The sequence below is a fragment of the Melospiza georgiana genome, chromosome 6 (assembly GCF_028018845.1).
Source record: "Melospiza georgiana isolate bMelGeo1 chromosome 6, bMelGeo1.pri, whole genome shotgun sequence".
Classification (NCBI taxonomy): domain Eukaryota; kingdom Metazoa; phylum Chordata; class Aves; order Passeriformes; family Passerellidae; genus Melospiza; species Melospiza georgiana.
In genome coordinates this window covers 13,232,492-13,260,274 of record NC_080435.1, presented here as the reverse complement: position 1 = coordinate 13,260,274, position 27,783 = coordinate 13,232,492, and the positions used below count along the sequence as shown (strand labels likewise).

Genomic DNA, 27,783 nt, shown 5'->3' with positions numbered 1-27,783 from the left:
TGGGGGAGAGGCCACTTCCTGAGCTTTGAGAAGGGAAGGTCACACTAGGATCAGTGATTGAAGATGGGAGGCTGATCTCCTGCAGCACCTGTAAAACATCTCTCAACACAACCACTTGTAAGACAGCATTTCTTTATTGCCTGTACTGTTTGCACACTAAGAAAACATACTTAAGGTTGTACATTGAAAGAACCTGCTGGTTCTTGCCTTTGCAGTATGACAGCACTGATAAAGGTAATACACAGAACTGGCCCATGTTTGTGTTTCACACCTTTGTCTGGGGTGTGCTGTGTACACAGCGTGGGAGGCACAGGTTCAGAACACCTTAGCTTGGATTCCCCTTCCCAAAAATCACTTCTTGCAAACATGAGCAGTTCCCCTGGCAGCACTGTAGGTCTTAGTCCAGACTCCTCACCAGCTACCCTGGTTCCTTCAGGGCCTCTTGTAGCTTTCTGATTCCCAGTCTCTGGAAGGCATTAGAACAGTTAAACAGTGTGAGCCACAGCCAGCCAAGAGTAAGGACTGAGCAGGATCTCACTACTTTTAGCCTTTCCTTTTACTCAGAAATCCTGCTCTTCCAGAGAAAAACTTCCTGTTTTCTATCAGAAGGGCACTAGGAGGTGCCATGGAAATTCTTTGTAATGCTGATGTCTGTAGGTGACTCAGAGCACTTTTCCTGCCTGGGACATTCCCAGCAAAATTTGTGCAGTAAACAGACATTGAGAGTAACTGCCTCATCCCAAGAGAGGAAAGACCATGGACAAGTACAGGCCTTGCCTATGCCACAAGGTTTGAGGGCTGTGTCACAGCTGCAGTATCACATCTTGTGCCTACAATGTCAGAGTCACATACAGAAACAGCCTTGAAGACAAAAGGGGAAAGGGCACTAACAAAAATCTCACTTAATCCCAAGGCTTTGAGAGCTGCTGAGCTGCAAACCAGAAAGCATCACATCCCAGAAGCTCCATGCCCAGGCACCACGGCAGCTTTGGTGACAGGAGCACTTCTGGGGACAGTTTCTACCCCTGCCCTGCTTTGCCCCACCCCTTAGTGACAAAAAGGCCCCTTCCCAGTGGGAACAGATTCAGTCTGGCTCTTACTCAGGCCCTTCACCAGTCAAGTGAGGCTGTTGCTCAAGGTCCCTGCAAGAGAAAAAGGTACATTTCACACAGCCATCTGCCTTGTGCTTCCATCCAGGAGCATTTGAAAGCACTCTGGTGGGATCTTCCAGGGTAAGGCAGTTCCAAGTTGCTGGAGATTCTTCAGGAAAGGATAAGGGAATGGGAGGAAACAGGCAGCATTCAGCCTTAAAACAGGCTCTATATGGCTCCCCTGGTTTGTACAGACAGCTCCTGCAAGGGGCCATGAATCAGCAGCACATGCCAGCGCCTGCTGGTCCCAGGGCAGCAGCTCTGTGTTCTGTAAACATAGGACAGGACAGTGAAAAGGTCCATAAGGGTGACAAAGCAATGAAAGCCAGTGGGATGACTCATGCTATCAGACCACAGATGGCATCTGTTAACTACAATATTGACAAGTCCAGCCAAATGCTGCAGTAAATCCAGGGCCCAATCCAGATCTTGCAGGAAGTGGTGGAAGTGTTCTCACCACAACAGGCTCTCAGCTAAGCACTGCCACTGCAGAACCAAGAGGAGATGCTTCCCTCTGAGACAGATGGATCACTTCTTAGAGCTAGCCCAAATTTAAAATAATATCTTTCTCTATTACATAGAAATGCCATTTAATATAGACCCACTGTGTCCTCTGCTCTCTGCTGCTAGGTCACTTCTTTGCCAGAAAGAACAGGAACAAGTCTCCATCCCTTTACAGGGAACCAACCTCTCCAGACTGAAGGCCCAGTCTGTGCTGCTAGCTAAGACCAGCCAAATTCCCCCAAATAAGCAGAGGCCTTTAGAGACCAGGGCTGCATGCAGACTTGGGAAGTAGAACAGTGCAGATAATATGCACATTTTGCCCTGATTTATGCCTCAAAATTCACAGACTGGGAAAAGCTGATACCATCCCATGCCTCTAGAGAGCTGATACCATCAAATTCAGCTTGCTTGAAAGGAACCTCCAGCTTCATGATACAGCATTGGCACATGTCTCTTGCTGACACATTGGTGTGCTTTATGTGCAGCACCCTTTCCTCCTGCTGATATCCTCCAGCTGCAGTGCATTCTCCCTCTGCCTGTCTTCTTGTGCTGTCAGCAACCTGGAAAGAACAGCACGGATCAAGAACACAACCTGCTTACTGAGCTCTTTCTGCCAGGGCATTTGCCTCTGCCCTTTGCTCTCCACCAGCCATTTAGGATTTACATTTAGGATTGCAAGAAGTGACAGGCCCAAAGACTGAACTTCTCTGGAAGATGGGCTACATAAATCACACACAGAGAATGAGCATGAATTTCTAGGGAACAGGGAAATAAACTGGGCACATACAAGAGGGGGTACCATGGCTTAGTCATCTGAGCCCCACTGTGAGTGGTCTGTGTCTTATTCCCAAGATCCCCTGTTGCTGTCAGAATCCTGGGTTGTTTGCTCCACCTGTCTGGGCCATCTTGGGCAGCACCATGGTAATAAAGCATGCTGAAGGCACGTGCTATGGGAGATGTGATTCACCTAGCTGATAAGTAAATCCATCCAGTTAATGAACAGCTAAGTCCTGCTGTGGTTTTAACACATAGGATGCAGGAGGATGTGAAGAGATAAAAGAAAAGAAAAGGATAGTTTTCTTGCAAGATTTGAAATACTTTTTTTCCAAAAACTACCTGTTTTAACTAAAAATTTTAGAGCAAATTTCTTTCAGCTGGCTGGTATCTTACCTCCTTTTAAAATGATTGCCACTAAAATAGCTCAGTCTGTACCGTGCTTATTAAGATAGGGGAGAAAGAACCCTTAGAGCTGCTTGAAGACTTCAAACTGAAAACACCAGCTTAAAATCTGGGACAGTATTCAAGGTTTTTGTGATGAAATATTCAAATTGAACTCCTAATCTTGCAACAGCCAGTTCTACCAGGTGAAGATTTTTGTGCAGAGTCCAGTCTACACTTGGTGCTCTCCAGGCACAAAAGACAAGGACCTGGAATCAGGTCTCTTTTGGGATGTGACAGAAAGTCAGTCTCTCACACCCCCCTCTCCTTGCCCATTCCCCAGGGGAGCCCACACCAGTCACCTCCAGCCAGGGAAGTGTCCCAGGGTGACAGCTCGTGCTCACTGACCTGGCCATGTGCAGCATGGGCTCCATGATGTTGTAGCCAGTCATGGCACTGCACTCGTAGAACACAGCCTTGTACTCCTGCCAGAGAGCACAGCAAGCACCCACAGTGACTGCCAGCTCTCCCCAATCACCACTCACCCACAGCCTTGGGAGCTGGCCCACCCTCGTCCCCAGGAACCCTGCCAAGAGCCACTGGATGGAGCCAGGAGAGTGGCTGCTACCCTGCTCACCCACCCAGGAGGAGGAAATGCTTTTTCAGCACTGGGGGCCAAGTCAGAGTGTCCAGAAGGGAGCACTGGGGGAGTTGTTTGGGAAGAGAAAACATCTGTCCAGGGTACTTTGATTCCCTTACCTTTTTTTGCAAGTCCAGAAGGCAGGAAGCCTTTGAAACCCTGTCTCCCCCAACCCAGGAGCCAAGGTGCCAGCAGGCAGGCAGACAAGGGGGTGAGGAAAGAGGCAGGATGTTGCATTAGGGAGCCCTCAAATGGGAAATCAGCCATGCATGTTCCCCTCAGAAAAGCTGTAATGAGGCATCAAGCCCCAAGAGTGAGCCTGCTCAAGGGCCATCGTCTGCCACATACAGGCCACCACCCCATCCTCCCTTGGACCAGAGGGACCTGTCCACATTGGAGAAACAGGGAACAGGGGGTGGGAGGGGGAGGGAAGGTACCATACTGGAAAAGGGCTCCAAGAAGGCCTTTCTGCCAGCCAGATTGCCCTGCTCACAGCTGGAGGGTGGCTGCAGAGCACGTCAAACAGCAGAGCACTGAGTCACACCTTCGCCAGCCTTTCCCCCTCCACCTTGGGCACCTTCCGGGTCTCTCTCTGCACAGCATCCAATTTATTTCCAAGCAGAAACACCACAGCTCCATCCTCTATTCCTTCCTGCAAAAGAAATAAAGACCCCTAGAGACCCAGCCCCTCAGAGCAGATCCTTCCAGCCCAAGCAAACAAGACCTTCAGTGGCAGCAGGATCAGGCCCATTAAAGGGTAATTCCTTCAATAGCCCCAGGGATTTGTGAAGGGAAGCTTGAACTAGGGTAACATTCCAAATGTTTGGTATGAGCTGGGACAGTGACAGAGGAGAGACAGGACTTAAATGCCTCTCAGGAAAACAAGAAGCCTAAAGAAAAGCACCTTGCCCCATAGGCATTTCGGAATTTATGATCTGGCAGATCTTCTATATAAGCTCAGTATTTTTTGTATGTGCAGTACAGTGCCTGATGTGCTGTCCTAAACTCAATGATCCCTTGCTGAAAATCCACTGGCCAAACAAGTTAACCAATCTTCATCCCTTGTAAACTGTCTCTGTAGGGACTGTTATTCCTAGGCAATTCCTGGAGCCCCTTACCTCTGGTCAAACTTTCTATAGCTCCACTGGCTCACTAGAGCACGGTCAGAGTAAGAACAAGGCTCAAAGTTATTTTCACATTCAAGTGCTCTGCATGGCACACAAAACCTGAACAGCTTCAAAACAAAATAAATGCACAGATGGGGAGAGGAAAAGGAGACAGATTAAAATATACGGATTTCACGTGGTTTGATTTTCTGTGCACTCAGTTTAAACTTCCTCCTGAAAGGAACCTGATTTTCAGAGGCTGGTTAGTTTTGAAGATCCCAACATTTGATCTTTTAGAGTCCAAAGACATAAGTGGTTGTTTTTTTCCCCAACAGGCTTGTGGAAATTAACAGTGATAGAATCCTCCAACCTATACTTACTCATTCCACTGAGATCTGGGTTTTTTGAGACTCAGCACAATCAAAACAAAACCGCCCTTGAAAATTTGCCTTCACCTCTTGACCATCTACACACAACTAATTTAAATTTTAAAGAGAGGTATTTTTGTGTCCCCAAGAAGATACAAGCCACAGATAAATGCTTTTAGTGAGTGTTTGGAAACAAGAAACAGGGGGAAACCCAGCAGTATTAATACATTGTTACCAAATTTTAAAATAAAAAAGGAAATAAAAAGGACCATCTCCCTTTCCTGTGCATAGGCCAGACACCAGGAGAGCTCCCTGCCTGAGCACAGGTGGGATGTGACCATGTTTAGAAGATGTAGCCAGTGCACACGGGCTGCTTACAAACCCACACTACTGTTTTGGGAGGTCCCCTCATGTTCTGCCACAGAAACAACCCTCCCCGATTTAATGGGCTACCTCTGCCTTTGTTACCCTCCACACAAAGCCTCTGGTTCCAAACTGACCAGCACAGGCATCTGCTTTGATAACTCAGCTTCACAAAGTCAACAGGACTTCCTGGGGCACTGAAAAACGTCCCTTCCAGGCAGTGTTGGAGCAAGGGAGCAGCAGCAGCACTGGAGGCCGGGTCCCGCTCTCACCTGGACACTGCTCATCCAGTTCCTCACGGCCACGAAGGAGCACTCGGCCGTGATGTCGTACATGACCAGGATCCCGTCCGCCTTCCGGAAGTACTGCTTGGTGACGCTCCGGAACCTGCGCCCACACAGACCAAAGGCACCCTCAGAACCACGGCCGGGACTGTCTGTCTGTCAGTGCAGGCTCTCTGCAGGGCCTGTGTGTGATGTGTCCCTCAGGGCTGCTGTCTACACACAGGTGGCACATCCCTGCACCTTTGAGACAGGCCAGGCAGCCATGGGTAAGTGGGAATCTTGCCAATGCACGGTGCTGAGAAAGCAAGAAGGAAGACCTTTGCAGGTCAGAAAGAAAGAAGCAGATGAATCTATTTGGGTGGGACAGGAAAAAGTAATTTCCTATTAAAAGGGAAACTGATGGAGAAAACATGATCTTTCTCTATAGTCTGGAAGAATCTGCAGACTAAGCTGCACCACAGAACTAACTAGGCATGCGTAATGCCTGCCCCAGGGCTGCCAAAACAGCAATTAAGAACTCAGCATCAGTACAGTCTGTTTCCACTATTGAATCTATAAACCAATGGCATTACACATAAAAAAATCAGGAGCTAAACACAACTTCCAGGAAAAAATTCTGCCAGCATCTACTTTTTGTTGTCTGTACCATTTAAAACCACAGGCTGATATTTTGTGAATAAATTCCAATCAAAGCAAACCAAACAAAAAAACCCAAACCAAGCAACCAAAACAACAAACCCAAACCTTGGAATCTGTAAGCACTTTGTGACAGAGCCATGATATAACCACAATGATTGCAAACTGATGGAATTAACAATGTAATTTGGGAATTAATAAATGTAGCAAAAGTCCTGAGATCTCACTAGAGAGCTGTGTATTTCAGCCCTGCCAGAACAACAGACTCTATCTTACAAGCCAAGAAAATCTACAGCTGTTACCCTCCTGTACTCTTCAGATAGTTGCCTGGAGCCTGTTCTTTCTTACTACAATATTCTGGCACCTACCCAACTGAGAAAGCACAGACTCTGTCTTTGGCAATCAAGGTGCACCTCTGGAACTGCCAGCCAGGCAAGATGCTCCAGAAGAACCATCAAAGGTAGCATCCATAAGTCTCAGGAAAGTCACCAAGGAGTTCTCCTTGCATGTTCCAAGGGGTTCTTCCATCTCTTCCTTAGATATTTACAGTTGAATACCTCTATTTAGAAGTAATATTCCTATAGAAGAAGAAAAATCTTTTTCTACTTCCCAGGTCTGCTATTTGGTATCAGCACTGAGCCGAGCTTTCTCCTGTGGGTACACATCTAAGACCTGCTAGTGCTGCAGGGGCCTGTGGTAAAGGTCCTTCTGCAGAGACAATATCTTGAATTTGGTCTCTGCTGCAATCTGGCCTCAATAAAATGTCACATTTTATGTCATAGCAACTCCCCTTACTGCTCAGTTTCAGCATCAAAATAACCACAGGAGTCCCCTCAGAAATAACTATTTCTTCAGCGTGAAGCCTGATTTTGGAAGAGAGAGTTGCTTTTCAATAGATACTCCTACTTAGTACATTCCCACCAGCTCTGCACAGTCTAGCTGCCTGAGACAGACAGCATCATTGGCACAGTTTAGGATTAGAATATTCCCATGACCTTGGCTGCCCCCTGAAGGCCTGCCCCCATAACATATTTAGCTCAAAACACCCAGTGCTTATTTTTGTCAGGCTCTTGAGGTTCATGGTCCTCTTGAAATAGCTTCTTATCTTAAGCTTTGAATTATGTCCTACATAAAATGTAATTTACATGGAGCCAGTGATGGGCCTTGATCTCTAGTAGCAGATAAGGGTCAAATGTGTCCTCTGCTATTCTTGTCCTCACCAACACTGCTGGTAACATCTAGAGATATCCCAGAGGATAAAACTAGAGGATTTCAAATGGGGAGCAAGTGTTCACTGTCACAGAATGCTGTACAACCCCTCTACCAAGGATTATCACATCCACAAGTCTATCAGCAGAAGGGACAGCGAAAGGGGCCAATAGCCTCACTGACAGAGTCCAGCAGGGTAGTTCAAATCACCTTCCCCACAGGTCATGCTAATTCAGCTAGTTTTGACAGCCAAATCAGACCTGGAAAGGTTCACAGTCCTTTCCACCCTTTGAACCCCATGACATACATCTATGGACGGATTGCTTGGAGCCACAAGCATGCAGGTCAGACACACAGAAAACTACTTTTCTGTCAGCCATCAGAATGATCTCCCCAAGCCCTGTTTCACAGTTACAGCTTCTAGAAATCTCTGGAGCAGACCTTTGCTGCAGTTTCAGCACTGGAATAGCTGTCATGACCTGTCTGATCCTTCTGAGGCTGATAGTTCCCCCAGGAACAGAAACCAGCTGCATGCACTTCCTCCACTGAGCCCGGCAGAAATCACTTACCTCTCTTGTCCAGCTGTATCCCACAGCTGTAAGGCAACCTGGGTGTTATCCACCATTAGACTCTTCACCTGGTAATCAATACCTGTCAGGAATGTGACAATGATTATGAGGTCGGATGGGGAGAGAGCAGCTTGCCATTACAATGGCCAGACAAACTCCATTTAGTTCAGGGAAATTGCAAGATTGATTCAATACTGGGAGAGGGACCATCTTTACTCTCTAGCTGGGCTATAATATAGGCAAAAAAGCATTTTCTCAGGCTGCCTTTCCCACCCTCCTTGTCCAGATGAAGCAGGCACCCTATTACTTACCAATGGTTGCATTGAGCTCAGCCAAGAACCTATCATAGCAGAAGCGGTGGATGAAGGAACTCTTCCCAACACCAGAATTCCCCACAAACACCACTTTAAAGATGCGGTCTGGGGAACAGCTGGCTGCTTCCAGAGCTTGGAGCTACAATGGAAAAAGGCACAAGGTGTTGAAGAGCTCAGCTGCAGGCAGTGCTTTGATTCAGGGATTAGACCCCTGCACTGTGGAGCTGGAGTTTGATGGGAAGAGAGTCAGACACCAACCCTAGCAGGTATGTGAGGAATTACCCCAGAGGTAACTGCACTCACCCTGGTTTCAGTGCCAACAGGCTGGGCTCGAGGAGGCAGTGGAGCAGCATCTAGGCCATCTGCATTTTTTCTGCAGTCAGAATCACCCTTCAAAGTCATCTTAAACCACTCAGGATCTGCTGCCAAGGGCCATCTCTCTTCATCTCTGCTGTTCTCTCCAAAGTTTGTGTTGCCTCCTTCTCCTGTCTTCATCCAAACGCCATTGCCTGGGAAGTATTTACAGTTCTTTCTGTTGGGTTCTTCCACTGCCACGTCCACTGGGAAGGCGGAGGGAAGGTCCGCAGAGGCCAGTTGTCTGCATTGGCGTCCACAGGCAGCACAGACAGGGTGGGAGGGGGGGAGGACACAGGGAAAGGAGGAGGTTGCAAATTCCCAACCAACCAATGCAATCCAATTAGTGTACATGAAGCTCTCAAAGGAACTCTTTATATTCACTCCCCACACTCCCTGTGACCAAAGCATCAGTGGTTCCCCTGGGAAGGGAAAGAGAGGCAGAGCTCACCAGAGCCGTGCTGTACTCTCATGTGCTGACAAATACCTAATTAATTTTAATAAAAATAGCCACTTTGGGTTTTTCAAGAATTCTTTGCCTACCACTTTCCCCAGTAGTGAAAAAAAGGAGGCAAAACATACAAAACAAAAGCCCTTTTTTTGGAAAAAAAAAAAAGGAAGAAGCAATAATTACCCCTGTATTTTTGTTACTAAATACCATATGAAAAGAAATGACAACAGACTGTGCCCACACAAGAACAGGCTGATGCACTGGGGGTACAGCTGATGTGGTAGTTGGAGGAACAACCTTCCAAAGAACACCTAAAATAACCAATTGAAAGTACTGGAATCACTGCTGAGGAGCAAGGCAGCATCACTGGTTTTCTATGGTTAAAGAACTAGGCAAGGAATGAGAAGACCTAGAATTAAGCTGAAGATATTTATCTACCACTGATGTCTCCATTGCTTTCACTGTCCAGCAGACTGCATTTGGAAGGAAATTAGAGTGACCAGAGTGTACTACAGTCAGTCTCTTCAGAGGCAGGACATCCCATCTCATCTGCAACTTTCCTCTGTCAGTGCAGGAATCCAGACAATTGTTCTTTCTCACTCCAGCAACTTCATCTGGGTTGCAAAATCCACATGCTGCCATGCCTACACTTTTTTCTATGAAAGGGAGCTCACATTTCTGGTTGCCCTCCCTGCATGTACCCCAAATGCCAGTCCAGAGCCAGGCCAGCTGGAACTCCTCCCTCTTGAAAATGGACACAGTCTCAGGCTCTGGGGAATTGTGCCCATCTTCCAGAGCTGGCAAAATCACACAATGAGGGGTCTCAAGACCCTCTTTAGTGGGAGCAAAGGGACAAAAACAAAACTCTGAACAAAGTCCTGAGATCTAATGGATTTCTTTTCATGTTTCTCAAGCAATGTGGTGTGACACAGCACCGGGACAGGAATGAGGCAAACAAGTAATCCCCTTCTCCCATCACCTTCATTGCCAAACTTCTCCAGCTGCTAAGCCTTTCCAGAAGGTTTATTCCAGTAGCAGCTAGAAGGATCTTCGCAAGAAATAATTGGGGAGGAAGATGGGAGAACCTGGTTATCCAATTCAATGCACAGAATGTGGCAATCACACAACCATGAAGGAGCTCTGCCTCAGACCTCACCAGGCAACTTCCTACCCTGGGCTCAAGAATCAGCCCTCTCCAGGGTCTACCTGCTTTTCCATAAGTCCATGAGCCAAGGAGCCTTGAGCTAAATCCTTAAATGCCACTACCAGAATTGCAAGCATTAAGGGTGAGTTGAAGCTGGAAGAAACTGAGCCTAGGCCTGCACCTCTGGCTGGCACCAGGAGAAACTGGGCAGCAATGGAACTTTCTGCAGAGACCTGGTAAGAAACAGGGCAATGTGCTGCCTTAAACTTGTCTGGGGCCAGCAGTTGCAGGTGAGATCCAGCTCCAAACCAGGTCATTGTATATTCTGCATGCAGAGTGGGGAAAAAAAAGAAAAGGCCTCGGCCACACAGATGAGTTGCCTGCCCTGGCTGAAGGGAGCCTGGTGTGCCAAGTGAGCATCTGCATAGGTGTAGAGGGAGATGAATCCATCTGGAGCCAGGCCCTCTCCTTGAGGCTTTCAGCTGCCAGAAAGAACCCAACCCTTGTGCAATTTTTGCCCTCTCCCATGCCCCGGAGATATGGACTCTGGCATGAGGCACCAGCAGATTTGTGCCTGAGGACAAACTGGCACACTTGGGAGTTGATCCAGTCATTTCATCAGAGCTGTCTGACTCAGAAACAGGCAGTCTTTGTGACTCCCATCATCCCATTAACAATCCCAGACCTTCTGGTGATATTTAGATTTGCTCCCCTGTTGCTGCAGGCATAAGCAGCAGCAGGGCCAGCTCCCTGTGGAAATTAGTGAACAGTATCCTCAGCTTCATGCTGAGCTAACACCACCTGATGCCAAGAGACAGCTAAAGCCACAGAAAAGCTGCACCCCACCACACTCCCACAACCAGCCAGCACCAAGGTGGGAGAACCAGCCCCAGGACACAGCTTGACTGACAGGGCACCACAGTGGGCACGGACTGACAGCATGGACATGACACAGACACCCATCTAACCGTTTGACAGGCTTGTCCTCCAGCAGGTAACTGCCTAGCACTGACCCTTTCTTCAATAGGGCATTTCTGTTCTGAGGCACCTGGAATTTGAAAAGAGAAGGAATGAACAATGTGATTACAGCCCCAATTCAACCTCTCCCCACCTCTGTAGAGCATTTTGGGGAGGCAAGGCTGGAGCCCTGGCAGCCCCACACAGTGGTAGTGCCTCACTGGAAGGCTGAAAGAGGTGAGCACAGGGCTTGTTTTTCTCACTTCAAATAATTTAATTCCTGAAAGAAGCCATCACTGTTACTGCTTTCTCCTTCACTTTAAAATCTATCAAAGTGATGATGTCCCAAACTGAATTCTTCCTCTAGCCAGCCAGAGTTTTTATTTTCTGGCTTGTTCTCTACTTGGTCTCACAGCTGAATCTCTCTTTCCCTACCTGCCTCTTTCTTATGCTGATGTTTTGTGGGGCAGACCAATTGCCCTTTCCTCAGAAGACACTACTAGTATCCTTCCTTGACCTGTACTTACCTAGAGCTGCACACGAACCACAAGAAAGGAAGGAGACAGCTCTACAAAGGGCAATGTGCATGCTCTGCCTTACACCAACATCCCTCCCCATGCTTTCCTCCTACTCACCACAGAATGAACACTTCCTACAGCCAGTATTTACCAGCTCCTCAGAGAAGGAGAAAGCAGGACAACCTCTCTCCCAACCCTCTTCCCCCCACACAGCGGCACTGCCATTCCCAGCAGAGTCACTGCTCTGGCCACACACACAAAATGTGAAGTGAGAGACAGGATGGAAAGGTGCCCATCACATGGACACTAGAGGAAAGGGAGAGGCATTCAGTCTGCAAATCTGAAGATTTCTAACACGTCCTTAGTGGTTATTTCTGGGGGAAAGGTGGAGGAAAAAGGGTTTGCAGTCTGCCAGATCTGCCTCTCACAGCAGTTTTGAACTGGCCAAACACCTGCAGGCAGCTCTGGACAGGCCTTCCTTCATGCTTCCCAGAGCCTGGAGGACTACAAAGATTATTTCTTCAATAATCCTTATTGAAGGCTTATTTTAAAAGGCAAAAAAATGAGGAAGCTGTTCTGTTGGTCAGAACTCCCAGAACACCTTTACTGCAATGCAGTCTAAGAAAAGGAGACACTCAAGACTCCACAGAGGGCCTGACCCAACTAGAACTTTTGCAGGGAAAGAACAAAACATTTTTTGCATATGGAGCTGATGTTGTAAAGAACCTCCAGCCACAGAAACAATCCAGCACTGACAGACTCCCAGTGGTGAAGCACAAATTTCCCAAGGCAAATGACCACCAAGTGCATAAAAACAGTCCAGTCAATACAGGGAAGCTGTGGTACAGACAACCAGGGGTTCTCCAGCAGGGACAGAAGGGCAAGTTTTCAGTGTTTGAGCAGCTTCACTTGAGGGCACCCTCTAGCCACACAGAAGGAGCAAATTGTGTTACAGGCCACTAGAGCTGAGTTACAACCTTCAAGTCACCTGTGGAGCAAAAGGACTCCCACACTATCTGCCCTGCCACCACCTTACCTGGAGAGGGAGCAGCCTGCAGAGCACGGACTTGGGTAAGAAAGGAGGAACAATGGGGCATGTTTTACCATTGGTTCTGCCATGCTTTATTGGCCTGCCAGGTTTGTGTAACATTTGGCTTTTCACCAGGATGATAAAGGGACAGATGCGACATCACAGCTGTGTAACACATGATGACAAGGATTCCACGACAGCACATGTACAAGCATTTTGGAAGGGAAAGATTCTGGTTTACCAGTGAAATAAAAATACATGTCAAAAGTAGTCAAAGTACCAAAACACTCTTCATGATGAACAGACATGAAATTTCTCTGTCAACAAAAAGCATACAAGCATAACTCCATAGCCAGATGGGTCATGGGTGTGAAACTGAACCTGCAACCCCTGGGTATTAAAAATACCCATCGTGGTTTGCACATTGACAGAAATAGCCACATATCCCTATCTGTGACCCAGCCTCTCTTGCCTGGGACAGGAGAGTGCCCCACAGTGCAGTGGGGCCAGGGTCTGCTCACCCTGGCAAGGCAAGAAACTCTTATGAAGAGCAAGGTATTAAGCTGGGAACTGAGAAGAGCAAAGGAGCAGTGACTGGGTTGTTATCAGCCACATACAGCCCAACTCCTCTGACCAACCACTTCAAAATCTTTGCTATGAAAGAACCTCTGTTCACCACACCTTGATTTCACAGAAATAACTCTTCCCAGCACTAAAAGAGGGTATTAAGGCCTTGGGATTCTTTTTTGCCTGTAAAATCACTGATAGTCTCTGGCAGAGAGTGTGTCACACACTAGGGATCCCCATTAGAAGGCTAGACTCTCCTTTTTGCTTTTGCAGAGAAGTATTTTTCTCCCCCTTACTGTGAAACAGTCTGGGGAGCAGACCTTCTGCAGGTGCATGATAGCAGCATCTCTGCAAGCCCTTGGAGCCCTGCTTCCCTGTGGACTGAAACGAGAGCGGCCAAAGGAAAAAACCTTATTCCAGTACAGGCTTCAACAGCCCAGCAAGACACAGCCTTGCCAGGTGAGCAATGGTTGTTGGAGCTCACCCTGTGCCTCATTCCCTATTGCCAGTGCTGGGAGAAGGGAGAAAGCAGCCCCTCTGTGCTGTGACTCTCTGCTGGGCTCTCTCTTGGGTCCACCCGCAGCAGCAGGTCTTAGCAGGGGAGCAGAAGAGAACAGAGAAGCAGACAAGCTGTGCACACACAGAGGTACAGACATGAGCTGTGGTCTCCTCAGGCCACCTGCCCACCCACAACAGGAACCCACAAGCTGATGAAGCACAACACATGGAAAGAGGACAAGAAACCATTTTCTTTGCCTGCTTGCACTGGACTCTGCTACAGAGTGGCTGAGTTTTCCAAGAGGGAGCAGGAAGCTCTGGTGTACATCCATGTAGTTAGCAGCTTTAAAAATGAAGACTGAAGAAAAAAAATCTTCCAGATTTTAGAAACACACATGCCTCACCTCTATCTAAAATTGCTACTGACATTATTTTATACAGCTCTCCACCTGGAGAACTCCAACCTCTGGATTGAATAGGGCATTTTGTCTCCCGTACAGGCACAATCCCTGTGTTTCCTTCCAGAGTCCTTTACACAGCAGTCAGAAAAGCTCTTGCAGCCTATCACACCCTATCACTGTCCTCCCTGCAAGTCACCTACTTCCAGACCTTCAAGTGCAGAGATCCCAGAGCAGGCAAAGACATGGTGGCAAGGATGGGTCCAAGAGGGCAGAGCAGCTGTGCAAGCAACATTTGGGAACACAAAAGCTTTATAATGAAAAAATAATAAGAATTAAAAATAGACCACATATCTGTGCTTATCTTGGTGCCTGGGAAAGGCCAGGGATTGACAGTTCCAGACAAGGGAGATCCTGCTTTCTCCTAGTTCTCTGACACAAGGCTCACTGCTGCACCCAGCAGAGTTCACAGGAATGGGGAGCTCCCCAGGGGAACCTCTGAAAACATCTGCTACAAACTCAGGGGGTCAGAAAAACTCCAAAACCCTCCTGTACCACCAGTCAGCCAGCAGCACATCTGAGAATCCATCTTCTTCCTCAGCACCCAGCTCCAGGATGCATCCAGCTTCTCTCCCCTCCTTGCATGTGCCCAGTGCCTGGCTCAACACACAGAGCCACACGTGCAGCAGGCAGCCCCCACTGCAGCCCTGCACAGGGCTGTGTGACAGTCCCCAGCCAACATGCCCTGGGTTAAACCCAGGCAGCTGGCAGCAGCAACCAGCAGAGCTTGCCTCCAGCACGGACACAGAGGCTCTGCACAGTCTCTATTAAGCACAACACCAGGCCCGAGAGCTCTTGTCATTGTCCCCCGTGGAAGTGACAGGCCCCCGAGCGGTGACAGCAACAGCAGCAGATGAGAGGAGGGTGGTTGGGAATTAAGGTTTTCTTTCTTAGACTAACCAGCTTCTTGGCTTCAAAGGCATCTCGCTCATCTCGAAGTTTCTTGTTCATTTCTCTGCTCAAAGGAAGACACAGGAAAGACACTATGAGATGGTTGTCAAAAATTAAGTAAAGCCCAACATTTGAAAGTGAGAACAGGAAGAGAGCTTGGGAACAGAGATAAAGATGTTGTTTATAGCTGGACATGTTGGGATTTCCGTGTATCCCAGCCAAGGTCACGGGCTCTACATGGTTGCCTTAGCCAGCAGGAAAGACTAAATTCCTCCAGAGGAGGGATTACCTCGTGAAATAACATAACCTTGTAATGTGCCAGAACTGGCCAAACTGCACAACTCTGTCTGGACCTAGAAAAACAAGCAGAGTCTAAACACTGCTTGAATACAATCCTGTAGCTTTCCATGGGAGAGGTGAGCACAGTGCTGAAACCTCAGCCTCTTACAGGCATAAGAGCTCAGCATTTCCCTCCAGCCTTCACCAGTTCTCACCTGAGGAGCTCCAGCTGCCGAAGGAGGCTTTGTTTCTCTTTCTGCATGTTCTTGGAGACTCTAAACACATCCCTGGGCAAAAGGTATTTTAAAATAAGGAGAAATAAATTATTGGCAGAGAAAATACAAACATCTCTCTCTCAGGGGCACTCATGCTATTCTCAAAGACAAAGGCATGCCTTATGCTTGGGAGAATTCAGAGGAAGCACCACTGTTCTGGGAGCTGGGATGGTTGGGTTGTACCAGAGTTCTCCTGCTCTCCTCCAACATGAGAGCAGGCAACTCATCCTCTCCACTTCCTCAGCTGCTGGAAATGGAAAGGATGCTCACTGCCATCTAGATCTGAAACCTCCCAATGTTTTATATAGGTATTATTAGATTTAACCCAGAAATGGGAACAGAATTGATTAGAAGATCTTTAAAGAGAACATTACAGAGGGGATGGTGAACTGGAAAATACATAGAGAAGCCTCCTTTAGGCTGAGGAACATCTGTATTTTTGTACTCATATTCATTTCTCACAGAAGGTAGGCAAGAGTCACCAACATCACACTGTATTTAGGCCCATAAGACCATTGTAATGCTTCTTCTTTTCCCCAAAAAGTAACAAGCAATCTTCTAATGAAACCAAGGCTCCTAACTAGCGATAATTATTCTTTAACTGCATGCCCAACCTTTCTTTCTCTGTCCATGTCTTTACATGAACACCATGCCTTTCCTGTTTTTTCCCCACCTGTCCTTCTGCTCTTGCTCAATCTGAGCCTCTTTCTGGAGCTTCTGTAATTGTCCCTTCACTGCCTCCAGCTCCCATTTGCTTTTCTCCAGCTCTTCCAGCAGGTTTTCATTCAGGTGCCGGAGCCTCTCGTTCTGCACGCGTGTCTCCAGCTGCTCCGAGTTCAGTGACTGTAGCTGATGTTCCAGCTGCAGTGGGAGAGGAGGAAGAGGAGGGGTTAAACACAGAGGAAGGGTTTTGTGCTACAATCACAACTGTAAAAACAAGCTGAAAAAGCAGTTGTAAACAGTGAGGCAGAAGGGGGTAAACAACCCCTAAGTTTACAGAGCCACCAGGGGCCTGGAGAAGGTGAACTGGAAGGAATTGTCTCTCATCATGTCAGCACTGGGGAACCAAGCAATGCAATTAGGCACAGCTGAGGAAGTGCTTCAGGCAGCAGGAGCAGCCTGATGCTGTCAGGCATTGTAGGACTCAGAGTGCAAATGGGGGTCAAAGGAGGACTGGAGAAATTTGGGTGGAAGCACGGTTGTGTGTTTCAGGACTTACTAAGCAGAGTTGTTGAAGTGCATCCTCTAGTTTAGGGGCTTCCTGAAAGGAGGATATATTCAGGTGCTAGGGGCATTTCAGACTACTCCTGGAAAGTGAAGTGATTGGGTGGCCTGCTAGAGACAGGACCTTGGGCTAGAGATGCAATTTAAAAGCCACTGGGGTGCAGCTGCACTCTAGGCAGCACAAGCCCCCAGCACAACTACCAAGCCTGATTTGGGAAGTTCAAAGCTGCTGCCATGTACTCAGCCAGTGACTCCATTCCTTACAAATGGCTGGCATAGTCTAGGAAAGAGACAGACAGATGTAGCAGCCAAAGCTGCCCATCTCAGATGACAAGGAGGACATTTCAAGAGGGATCACAGTGACAGTGCAATATCCAGCCAGCCACACCAGCTAACCAGGGCCCTCTGCTGAAGCAGCTGCTACACAGAAACTCCAGTACCCATCTGAGAACTTACAGCCCAAAATAAAAGCATGCAATCCATGCTCATAACTAGAGAGAAACACCAGGAGTCAGGTCTGATCGGGGTAGCAGGTGGCAGAGTCAGCCTCCACATTTACACCTTCAGCTTGTCTTTTCTCTCAGCCTACTTTCTCTCCCTCTCAAAGAAAAATAAAGCAGCACACCATGGCAGGAGATAAAATGCTTTTTTTCTTGCTACTCTCCTCTCTGCCAGCACACATGTACAACTGTCAAGAGCAGGAATGAATAGATCTGACGTTTCCCAGGTTCCTTGAAACACAAGCCTCACCTCCCTCCTCACTGAGGCTAGAAGGGCAAGCCACACCCAGCTTTGCCTGGAGTCCTCCACTCCTGCGGACACTGGGGAATACTTCAGCGAGACGACATGTGCTGAGCAGTGGAGTTGAGACTGAAAACCAGCAAGCCCTGCTTACAGCTTCGGATCCTTCAATAAGCCAAGGAACTGGCATTAAATAAAGCACACCAGCCCCTCCCTAAAAAGCCACCATCACACTCAACTCTCCCGTTTATGCGGTCTGTCCTTGGAAGCGATGCTGTAGAACAGCACCCTCACAGTACTGGTCTTAGGCCACAAGAGGGACCCTATCATCCACACAGCTCAGTTAAGAGCACCAGAATTGACTGAGTAACAGCAAGTGTCCGTGCAGCCCAAGTGTTCAGCTCTGACCCTCAGCAAGAGCAGATGCTACCTAGGAAGAGCATGGCTGAGCTCTTAACTATGGTTCACTCCCCCCATATATCCCACCCATCTATAGTCCCAGGACTAGGGATGCTAGAGGCCTCATCTCTGACTATTCTTCCTTCAAATGAATATTTACAAGCCTATTTGTTTGTCCAATTAATTTTTAAACTGCTGATATTGCCTACCTCTTGGGGCCAAAAGTCTAGCACTGATCTCTGTGTAAAGAAGTGTGTTCTTCTAAATCAAATTCATACTGGTCTCATTGAGGGTCCCTCACCTTTGGGGAATAACAGTTTGGTGTGGACCTTATCCATCACTTTTCTGAGTTCATAAAGCTCACGTGCATCTTCCCTCAGTCTCCTTCTCTCCAAAACCCAAAATTCTAGACTTTCCTGGTTTCTCTTCCTGAGGCAAGTTTTCCTTTTTCTTAATAATATTAGCACTCTGTATCTTCGCATTTGAGAAGGACACAGTGGAATTAGAGGAGATCAGAACTGCACACACTGAGGCACATCCAAGATGTGGGCAGCAGAAAAACCATATCCTCTATCTTATTCTCAATATCCTTCCTGGTGGCACCTCAGTTGTGCTGGCTTTTCCAGCTGCTGAACAATGAGCTGGTGATTTCAGAGAAGTCCTGTTTCATCCACATTACAGCTGGGTATCCAACTGGGATATCCCTGGTCCCCAGCATCTTGCAGGTACCTGCCACGACTTGTTTCTGTGGGGGCCACATCTCAGTTCTTGAGACACCAAGGAAAAAGACATCTGGAATGGACCATTCCACACAAATGTCCATGCTGGGGATGGCAGGCTAAAGGGAAGCTTGTGCTTTGATCTTTTATGTGACTGATCAATGAGAATGTCATCAAGTGCCCAAATGCAAGTATACAATATGTACCTCTCTAAGTGTCACAGAACTGTTCACTCCAGGTGAACAGTTTTGGAGTAGACAGAATACAAAACCTAGAGAAATATGGCTCTTGTATGTCCACACACATCTTCCTTACACACTGCAAAAAGCTTCAAACTCACAACTTTCAAAATTTTACCCCATTTTCCTTGCCAGCACTGTACAATTGATAGGAAGACTGTGCTAACAGAACACAAAGCAGGTAAGAAAATGCAGGAACAAAACATTCACAGAACAGCATTGCAGCTGAAGACAAACCAATTATTTGACAAACCATCTCAACACCTTCAGAGACAGGAGAGGACTTCACTAGCTAGAGCCAAATTATCTAGTGCCAAACCCTCAGCAGCTGAGCACCATTTTCCATTAGAAAATGCCTGAGCAGAAAGAAGCAAAGGGGAATGTGCTTTGTTAGAAAGGATTTGGATGCCATTACCTTCTTCTGGCGGTAGAGGATTTTCTCCAGCTCCTGCTCTTTGTTGTGCAGCTCCTTCTGGAGCAGGTTACTCCTGTCATGCCTCAGTGCTTCCTGCAGAAGTAAAGACACAGAGCTGTGCACTGCACCCAGCACAGAGCTGTTCCTTGGCCACACAAGCCACCACCTCTACTTCAGAACAAAGGAAGGTTGCCTTCAAGCCAAGAGAGAGAGAGAAAGTACCTGGCAGACCAGCCTCTCCCTTTCTGCTTTGATCTGTTGCTCCATTTCTTCATAAAGGCACCTGACTTCTCGATCATGATCTGACTCCTTCCTACAAAACACAGGAGCACACAGGTCAGGAGGGCAAAAGAAAGGAAAGAGGAGGGTGGAAACAGATTTCTACTAACAGCTGTGTGTCACTGAGTGGGATTTTAACCAGACTGAATGTTAGGGGTGAGAGAGAGCAAACCCATGGGAACAGACCAAGATACAGTCATTTTATTACAGCAAGAAATATCTTTTTTACTGGTGCATCCAGTCTTTCCTTGCATCTGAGACAGGATCCAAGCATCAGCTCCTGGCACAAATGGCCATGACATTCTCCTTACCTCTTCAAAGCTTGCTCCATAGACTCCTTCTCATGATTCACCTCCTTTATGTACGAGGAAACACGCAACAGGAACTCTTCAAAATTGGATAAGAGCTCTGGACGCTCCTTCCGAAGGCGAGCCCAGAGCTCCCGAATCTCATGTGGGCTGCAGCAAGCACACAGGAGAGAAGGAAAGCAAGAGAGTTACTGTGTCATCCCACGGACTGTTATTCCAGCTCCAACATGCACTCAGGACAGACTGCCATTCTCCTGTGATGATCTCTGTTACACCATTACAGCAGAGAGGGAAACTGGACAGTGACAGAGCATGCATGTGGAGTGGGATCTATTGTGAGGTCAAAATAAAGGAAGTCATCTGCAAGAAGGAAAGAAAAATAATCTAGGAAGCAAATATAGAATGATTGCTTTTCCAAATATTCATAGATAAATTTGATGTCTACATTAAGACTTGGAGAAATGAATATTCAGCAAATTTGCTGTGGGTTATGGTCAAACTGTTACAACACACAAAGTTTAGCACACATCACACATCACTGGTGTTTTTCTTACACTCAGACTGTACTGGTGGCTGCTACACTCCTCCTTATTTTTTTTTTTACAGGTTTGGAAACCGAGGCACAAAAAAAGATGCAAATTTGCTGAAGTGTCACATCAGGATAACAACGGAGGAAGCCCTGGAAAACCAAAGATGTCTTTTTCTGAACCTGCAATAATGATTACACTCTTTTGACATTTAATTTATCGCAACTTGAACACAGCACCTCCAAACTTCATTCCCAAAGTGTCTTGTAAGCCTGCAGACATCACTTCACGTTTCCTTTTAGGGAAGAGCTTCTTTAGGTTTTTTTTTTAATCATTAAACACTTCGGAAAAACTGCCTTGAAATATACAGAATAATTATACCTATAGTCAGTATCCAAATAGCTATTTTTCTTTGTCTATGTATTTGTCTCTCTTAGTATTCTTTGGGGAAACACACAAGCAAAACAAACCAACCAAAAAGCTTTTGATTTCCTCTGCCAGTACTGCATGACAGCCTTCTTTTTCTGTCCCAAGTTTAAAAAGTTATAGCACTTCATCAGATCTTCGTATTTGAAATAAAAGAACATATTGAGTTGTGTTAGGAAATGAAACTATTTCTTTCTAGAGAAAGCAGTGACAATTTTTCATATTCCTGCTCTCACCCCAGTTAGCTTCTGTTTGATATAACTGCTTTACAACAGCTGGTTCAGCACAAAGATGTGACATGTAGTAGCTACTAAACTCATTGCATAAAACTGCCAGTAAGTGGTCAAAATAAAACACAAGATAATTCCACTTTGCACTTCTGCTTCTCAAAGCAGACTTATAAACAGTAGAGACTGTTTTCCCAGAACAGTAACATGGCCTTTCAGTGTCATCCTGTTGTTTGAAGACTAACAGCTTTCCAGAATTTCTTCCAGACAGAAGTTGTTTATCACTAAAACATGCAGGTGCTTTGCATCACAATGAAAATAAGGGGGGGAAAAAGTCTGTTTTGTGACAGATGTGCCTCTGAAAGCAGCAAACTCCATCACTTTCAGCTTCTGTCTCCAATCCTGTCCACCTCCTTCGCTAACCTGGACTGCTTCTTGCACAATGGCAACACAGTTGGAGTACAAAGCCTGAAAGGGAGGACAGCCACAGATGCAGTTGGGCATCCCAGGCCCTGCAGATGTGCATCAGTAAGAACAATTATGCATAATGCCTCATGTTGGAAAGCCTAAAAATAAGCTGGATGACACTGGGGCCTGCAGACTCTACTGGGGCTACATGCAAGGGCATTAGCACCAAGTCTCAAGGCCCACAGGAGCACCCCTTTGGCCAGTTTAGCCTTTCACACTCTTCAAGACCAGCACAGTCCCAAGCAGCTCCTTGAGCACAGATCCTTCACAGAGACTCTTGGAACTGATTGTCTGAAAATATGTGAACAGTCACACACCATTTTGGAACAGAGAGCACACTCATCCCCCTTACCTCAGCTAACCCTCACATGCTTCTTCTCATTTGCTGCCTGTACTGGACTTGTATGCCACCAGCTGTTCCATTTTACAGCTGTGTTATGAACTTGAATTCGGGAAACTGTGAAAAGCACTGAGCTAAAAGGAATTGGTACCCAATGAGGAAACCCAGACTGCACTGCATTTGCTACCAAGCGCATGAAAACCCAAGGCAGCAGTGCAGAGAGCCCAAGCAGTGCTTCAGAGAGCAGGCAGCTCAGTTCACCTCTTTGATCTTTTCTGGTACTAAGTTTTGGTACTGCAAGATCAAAACAGGGTAGAAGCAATGCCATATGACTCCCTTACTTACTCTTCAAACAACTGGGCTGCTCCAAGCTGCTCCATCATGGAACAGAATCGTTTCTCTTCATCATCATCATCATCTGCAGGGTCCAAGTCATCTGACCAGCCTGACTCAAAGGTCTCCTCGTGTCTGGAGTGATCCATTCTCCCAGCCCCTTGACACAATTCAATCCCTATTAACTTTCCTGGGGGAAGGTGAAGAGAAGAAGAATAAATAAAGTCAAATTGGATGTCACTGAATGAGCTGTTATTTACATGGCAGCCTGACAGAGCTCCAGAAGCTTCGTGCATGCTGCCGGTGCAGGATACAGCTCCGGTCAGTGAAGCGCCTCCGCTCTGACGTCCCGAGTGATGTCAGTGTCCGCTCCGCAGGGCTGGGACTGAGCCTGGCGGCCAGCCCAGCGCGGGATGCGGGGCTCCGCTCACACCGTGTGCCGATGAGCTCCAGCCGGGGCTCCGCTCACACCGTGTGCCGATGAGCTGCACCCGGGGCTCCGCTCACACCGTGTGCCGATGAGCTCCGCCCGAGGCTCCGCTCACACTGTGTGCCGATGAGCTCCGCCCGAGGCTCCGCTCACACCGTGTGCCGATGAGCTCCGCTCACACTGTGTGCCGATGAGCTCCGCTCACACCGTGTGCCGATGAGCTCCGCTCACACCGTGTGCCGATGAGCTCCAGCCGGGGCTCCGCTCACACCGCGGGCCGATGAGCTCCGCTCACACTGTGTGCCGATGAGCTCCGCCCGAGGCTCCGCTCACACCGTGTGCCGATGAGCTCCGCTCACACCGTGTGCCGATGAGCTCCGCCCGGGGCTCCGCTCACACCGTGTGCCGATGAGCTCCGCCCGGGGCTCCGCTCACACCGTGTGCCGATGAGCTCCGCTCACACCGCGTGCCGATGAGCACCGCCCGGGGCCGGAGCTCGCTGCACAGAGCGGCGCTCGGGGCTCAGCCGCGCTCCCACTCCCGCCTGTGAGCCCGGCCCCGGACTGCACCATGCTGCCGCTCCTCCGCTTAAAAACAGGAGAGGAGGGGCTCAATACCCTCCGTTCTGAGCCAAGCGCTCCGCAACAAGGACTGCCTCTTGCTCGGATTGTGCGGAGCAGGATGAACTCGCCCTCCAAGCACCTCCTCCTGCCCCGTCCCACGTCCAGACGGCCTCCAGCTATCGGGATTGTTCCGTGCTGAGAATGCCACGAGAAACTCCTGCTATGCGAGGCATGTGACAAATACCGGTGCTGGGAACAAATCTTTCTCAAAGAAACAAACCCAGCAATCCTATCCAAAACATAGCCCCTCATCCATATACAGAGGCCAGGCCTTCAGCAGGAGGTACTCTTCCTTTCCAAAATACATCTGCTTGGTTCAAAAGGCAGAAATGACATCCCAGCTACGAGGCCAGGAGTCAAGGATGTTCACAGAGCACAGATGAGAACATGAAGCTACTCTAAGGGGAAAAATATCCATTGTTATTATACTTCAAGGACTCAACTTTACCTCTTCTTACCTCCATAAACCCAGAATTTAGCTGTTTCTCTCCCACTCTTAAAATGTGCTGTAAAAAAACTTGCAATGTGGAGATCCAGGCCCTATTTAATTAAAACCTGATGATCAGACAGCTAATTAAGGAGAATGGTTCAGATTAAGCACTTTTGATGTCTGCTTTTGAGAAAGAGTCATTATGTCTCATTATTTCTCTTTTACAGATGGGAAAATTGAGATGGAGATGGGAAAATTGAGGTAGAGAATGATCTGAAGATTGTTTTGATATCCTAGAAGGAGCAAGGAGCCCTCTCAAGAAGCAGACTTGATTGCAGCTTGAACTGCTTTCCCTTGATTTGCTCCTGCACACTCCATAAGAGATACAGCCAGGCCAAACTCTTGAGTTAGGGCCAAAGTCAGTCTGAAAAGGATTTCCGTGATGCCAGACACAAAGAATAACCATAAAGAAAAGAAATGCAGAAATTAGGTGCTTTGCCTAGACTGGAGCAAGTGCCATGGAGCCAGGTTGCCAGCACAGGGTGGTACCTGACACAAAGAGAAAACTTGCCTACCTCTCCCAGCAATGGCACTGAGGCACAGGCCCTCATGATGCCCATGGGACAAATGACTCATACAATGAGATTTGGGAGTAACCAAGTCATAACAGAGAGGGCACCATGGATGCCAATGTGCCCAAATTGAGCCCATTCACCTGCTACATGTAGTGCTGGACTGGAATGCCCCCACTCCTGACAGGACTCTTGATTCTGCCAAGGAGGTGGAACCAGACAAGAAGGACAGGCAGAGGCACAGGGCAGGAACAGGTTTAGTCAGCAGGCACTCAGCAGAATAAAGCAGTCCCTGTACAGGCTGGGCCAAGACACAAGTTACTGGGTTTATTTAAAGGAAATCTTTGCAACTTCTCCTCTCATGGTGGCCATTTCTGACCATTCAAATTGCAGCCTTAAAAAGCCCTCTCTCCCAAGTTGTGAGAAAGCTAGGAGCAAACACAAACTGAGCAATCAGGAGAGCAAAATTCAGGAGCCTCTTCCATCACTTCTGAAAACCCTAGACTACCTTGCTTTGACCTGATCCACTTAACACCTCTGCATGTCCAAGGAAGGCACTGAGAGGTGCAGATTTTCTGAGAGCTGACAAGGCAGATGAGCACTTGTGCTGCTAGGTGAGGACTCAGGTCAAGGATTAGCATTCTCCTGGTGTTTGGAAAAGACAGCAGTAAGAAGGCAGCAATGGCTTATTTGCCAGTGTTCTAACCTACCAACAAGACTCCTACTAATGCCCTTGAACAGCACTACTACCAGCTGGGGACAAGAGATGTACTTCCATGCAGATGAGCAACTTTCCAATCAGATAGCCAGGCACAGTTTGCAGCATGTACCCTCTCCAGCAGGAGATGTTCTGTGACTGGTTCCAGCAGGCAGGCAGCACAAAGCCTCCAGGAGGGGGATACACACCCACCCTCTCCAACGATGCTCACATGGGCATGGGGCAGCTTCAGCAGAACCACTGCACTGTCTTTCTTACCAATATAAAACATCCAGGCACAGGTGGGCTTTTTCCTTCCTCTGCCTCTGTGCAGTCCTTACCTAGACCCATGCTGAACTCCACAGGTGTCAGGTATCCTTTGTTATTCTGTTCCAAGCTGTCAAAAACAGTCTCCAGCTGCTCAGGGGTTAGGGGGAGTTCACTCTGGAGACGCTGCAAAGATAAAAGAATGCACAAACTGGAGGCACTGCTCAAGTCTTCCTTCCTTCCTTGTGAGTGTCCCTGCCATCCTCAGCTCTGGCCCACAGCAATGTCCCCTTTCAGCACTGCATCCTGCCCAGGGTGTGACAGTCTGCCTGTAGAGCTGAGTGATGGAGTGATGACACAAACACCTGTCTGGAGTCATTGATATATTGACTTTTTCCATTACTGGATGATTCAACCAGGACTTCAAAGAGGGAATTTCAGGTTATTTTGTTTGGAGAAAGCTCAACCTGCTTCCTCCCCCACTACAGAGCCACTGTCTCTAGCTCACTGCCTGCCTCCCTCCACTCCTGCTCAGAGGTGGCACTGCCAGCCTCCTGTGACCACTGCTCCCAGGAGAGCTCTGGGCACACTAGGCACCAGCTCCATCTCTTTGGCCAGGGAGGGAGGTCAGACTGGTGGATATCTGGATTCAGTTCCAAGCTCTTGCAGATCCTAAAGGAAATGTCCAGTCCGTAACACTGAGTTAGCTTTGTGCTGTCACCTTCTGCCTGCTGGGACTGTATCACTACTCCCATGAACAAGGAGCAAAACAATTCCCCTTCATAATGCACATCCACAGCACCTAGTGCAGAGGGGCACCCAAAGAAACAAATAACAAAGGGGTGTAGGCTAAAACCTCCTAACTGTCCATTAAACATGCAGCATCACATAAAAACTTAATAAAAATGTATTAATATAGCTATAAAAATTAGGCATCACACAACCCAAAGCAAAATGAGTCAATATTTAAAGCAGCATGGACCAGTCAAGTGTTATTTATAGATGTGGGGAGAGATGAGGCAGGAGAAAAACAATCCACATGTAACCTTGCTGATAAACTTTTAAAACAAAAGTCACTGAGAACTACAGGGAATTTGTTAACAAGAACTTTTGTAACAGAAAGCAGCAAAACACATAACTGTAGAGCAAAGCTATAGTTCAGGTCTAAGGTAAGTTTTTGGATTAGGCTTTAACTATGATTTTATAACTTTGTCATCTCAACTTTTTTTAGAGAGGTTGATGCATTGTTCATTGTGTAGGTTTGGGGGGGGCTTGTTTTGGGGTTCTTTTTAAATTGGACCAAAGATTATTTTTTTCCATCCAGATTTCCCATCCACTACATACCTGATATTTGTAAGAACAGTCAGAACTTTTTTTATTTTATGCATTCCTTAAAAATTTTGAATTACAGTCCCACTTGTCTCAGGAATTCCCTGGAAGTGTGAGGCCCTCCTGGGAATTTTAGTTCCTAGCAGGTGTCTGTGCCAGAGTTTGGTTCTTAGAAATCTCAATAAGACAGAAGCCACATGTACACCCACACTTGCCAAGAGTGGAGGCATGCCACATTGTCCCCTGTTTTGCCACCCATGACTTTACAGATCCTCCCAGGACAGAGGAAGAATTTTTTTCCCTCACCTGCATGTCCACCTTGGTGATAAAACCCTTCTCATCCTTGTCACACAGCTGGAAGAGCTCCCTTGCCTTCTCAAGCATCTCCACCTGCACATCTTCCAGTCTGCTCCTTTGGCTGGGAGGAGAAACACGAGGAGCCACCCCATCCTCCTCACCCCCTTCCTCTTTCCTTTCCCAGCGAACATATCCCAAGAGCACTCCACTCTGGTTCTCCATCTTCTCAAAGCCTTCTTCCCCCAGGCAGGGCCAAACAGAAGAGCTGTGGGCCAGGAAACAGAGAAAACCCAGTCAAACATGACCCTCAACTTCCAAGCCACACATGAGATAGTTAAATGCCTCGATGGTTGACAGAATATTCAGCATCCATATCTGGACAAAATAACCTTTCAAGTCCCCTCCAACCCAAAGTATTCCATGGTTCTATGAACTGAGCAGAGGGGGGAAGGGAGTTTGTGTCACAGACACGCCACACATCACATTCAGATTAAACCCTGCACACAACATGGGTGTGCTAAGCCTTCCACACCTCTGTCACCCTCCATGGCTCGGCTGCCATCTCTCCTCCTCTGCCTCAGACCCACAGTACAGTCAGAACTCTTTGCTGGTGAAAGCCAGCTGCCAAGGGAAGGTTTCAGTGGAGACAAGGGGTGGGAAGGGAACATTAAAGCACACAGGTAAATCTGCAAGGGAGCACAATGAGAGTCCCATGTCAGTTAAGATGGGGCTCAAACGCTGTGAGCTGTTCCTCTCTGTTCTTGGTTCC

The 27,783-nt window shown here is 47.6% G+C and overlaps 1 protein-coding gene across 1 annotated transcript; it reads right to left on the bottom strand.

Moving 5' to 3' along the window:
- Positions 1–144: 144 nt before the first annotated feature.
- On the bottom strand, positions 145–27,272 carry CRACR2B (calcium release activated channel regulator 2B). Its single transcript, XM_058027150.1, has 17 exons — positions 27,024–27,272; positions 25,463–25,574; positions 22,382–22,559; positions 20,052–20,198; positions 19,684–19,774; positions 19,462–19,554; positions 16,398–16,585; positions 15,665–15,736; positions 15,180–15,234; positions 11,220–11,299; positions 8,606–8,900; positions 8,300–8,441; positions 7,989–8,070; positions 5,563–5,677; positions 3,998–4,105; positions 3,222–3,298; positions 145–2,215 (listed from the first exon to the last, which is right to left on the bottom strand). The coding sequence occupies exons 1-17, from the start codon at positions 27,234–27,236 to the stop codon at positions 2,131–2,133; spliced, it is 2,133 nt and encodes a 710-aa protein (XP_057883133.1). The 5' UTR covers positions 27,237–27,272; the 3' UTR covers positions 145–2,130.
- Positions 27,273–27,783: the final 511 nt, after the last annotated feature.

Bases quoted from the DNA above. Each gene is read 5' to 3' on its own strand.
- CRACR2B (XM_058027150.1), bottom strand. From the start codon at position 27,236: ATGGAGAACCAGAGTGGAGTGCTCTTGGGATATGTTCGCTGGGAAAGG. The intron at 8,442-8,605 runs GTGAGTGCAGTT...TTTCCATTGTAG, and splicing joins CTGTTGGCACTGAAACCAGG to CTCCAAGCTCTGGAAGCAGC. The intron at 4,106-5,562 runs GTGAGAGCGGGA...TTTCTTTTGCAG, and splicing joins ACTGGATGAGCAGTGTCCAG to GAAGGAATAGAGGATGGAGC.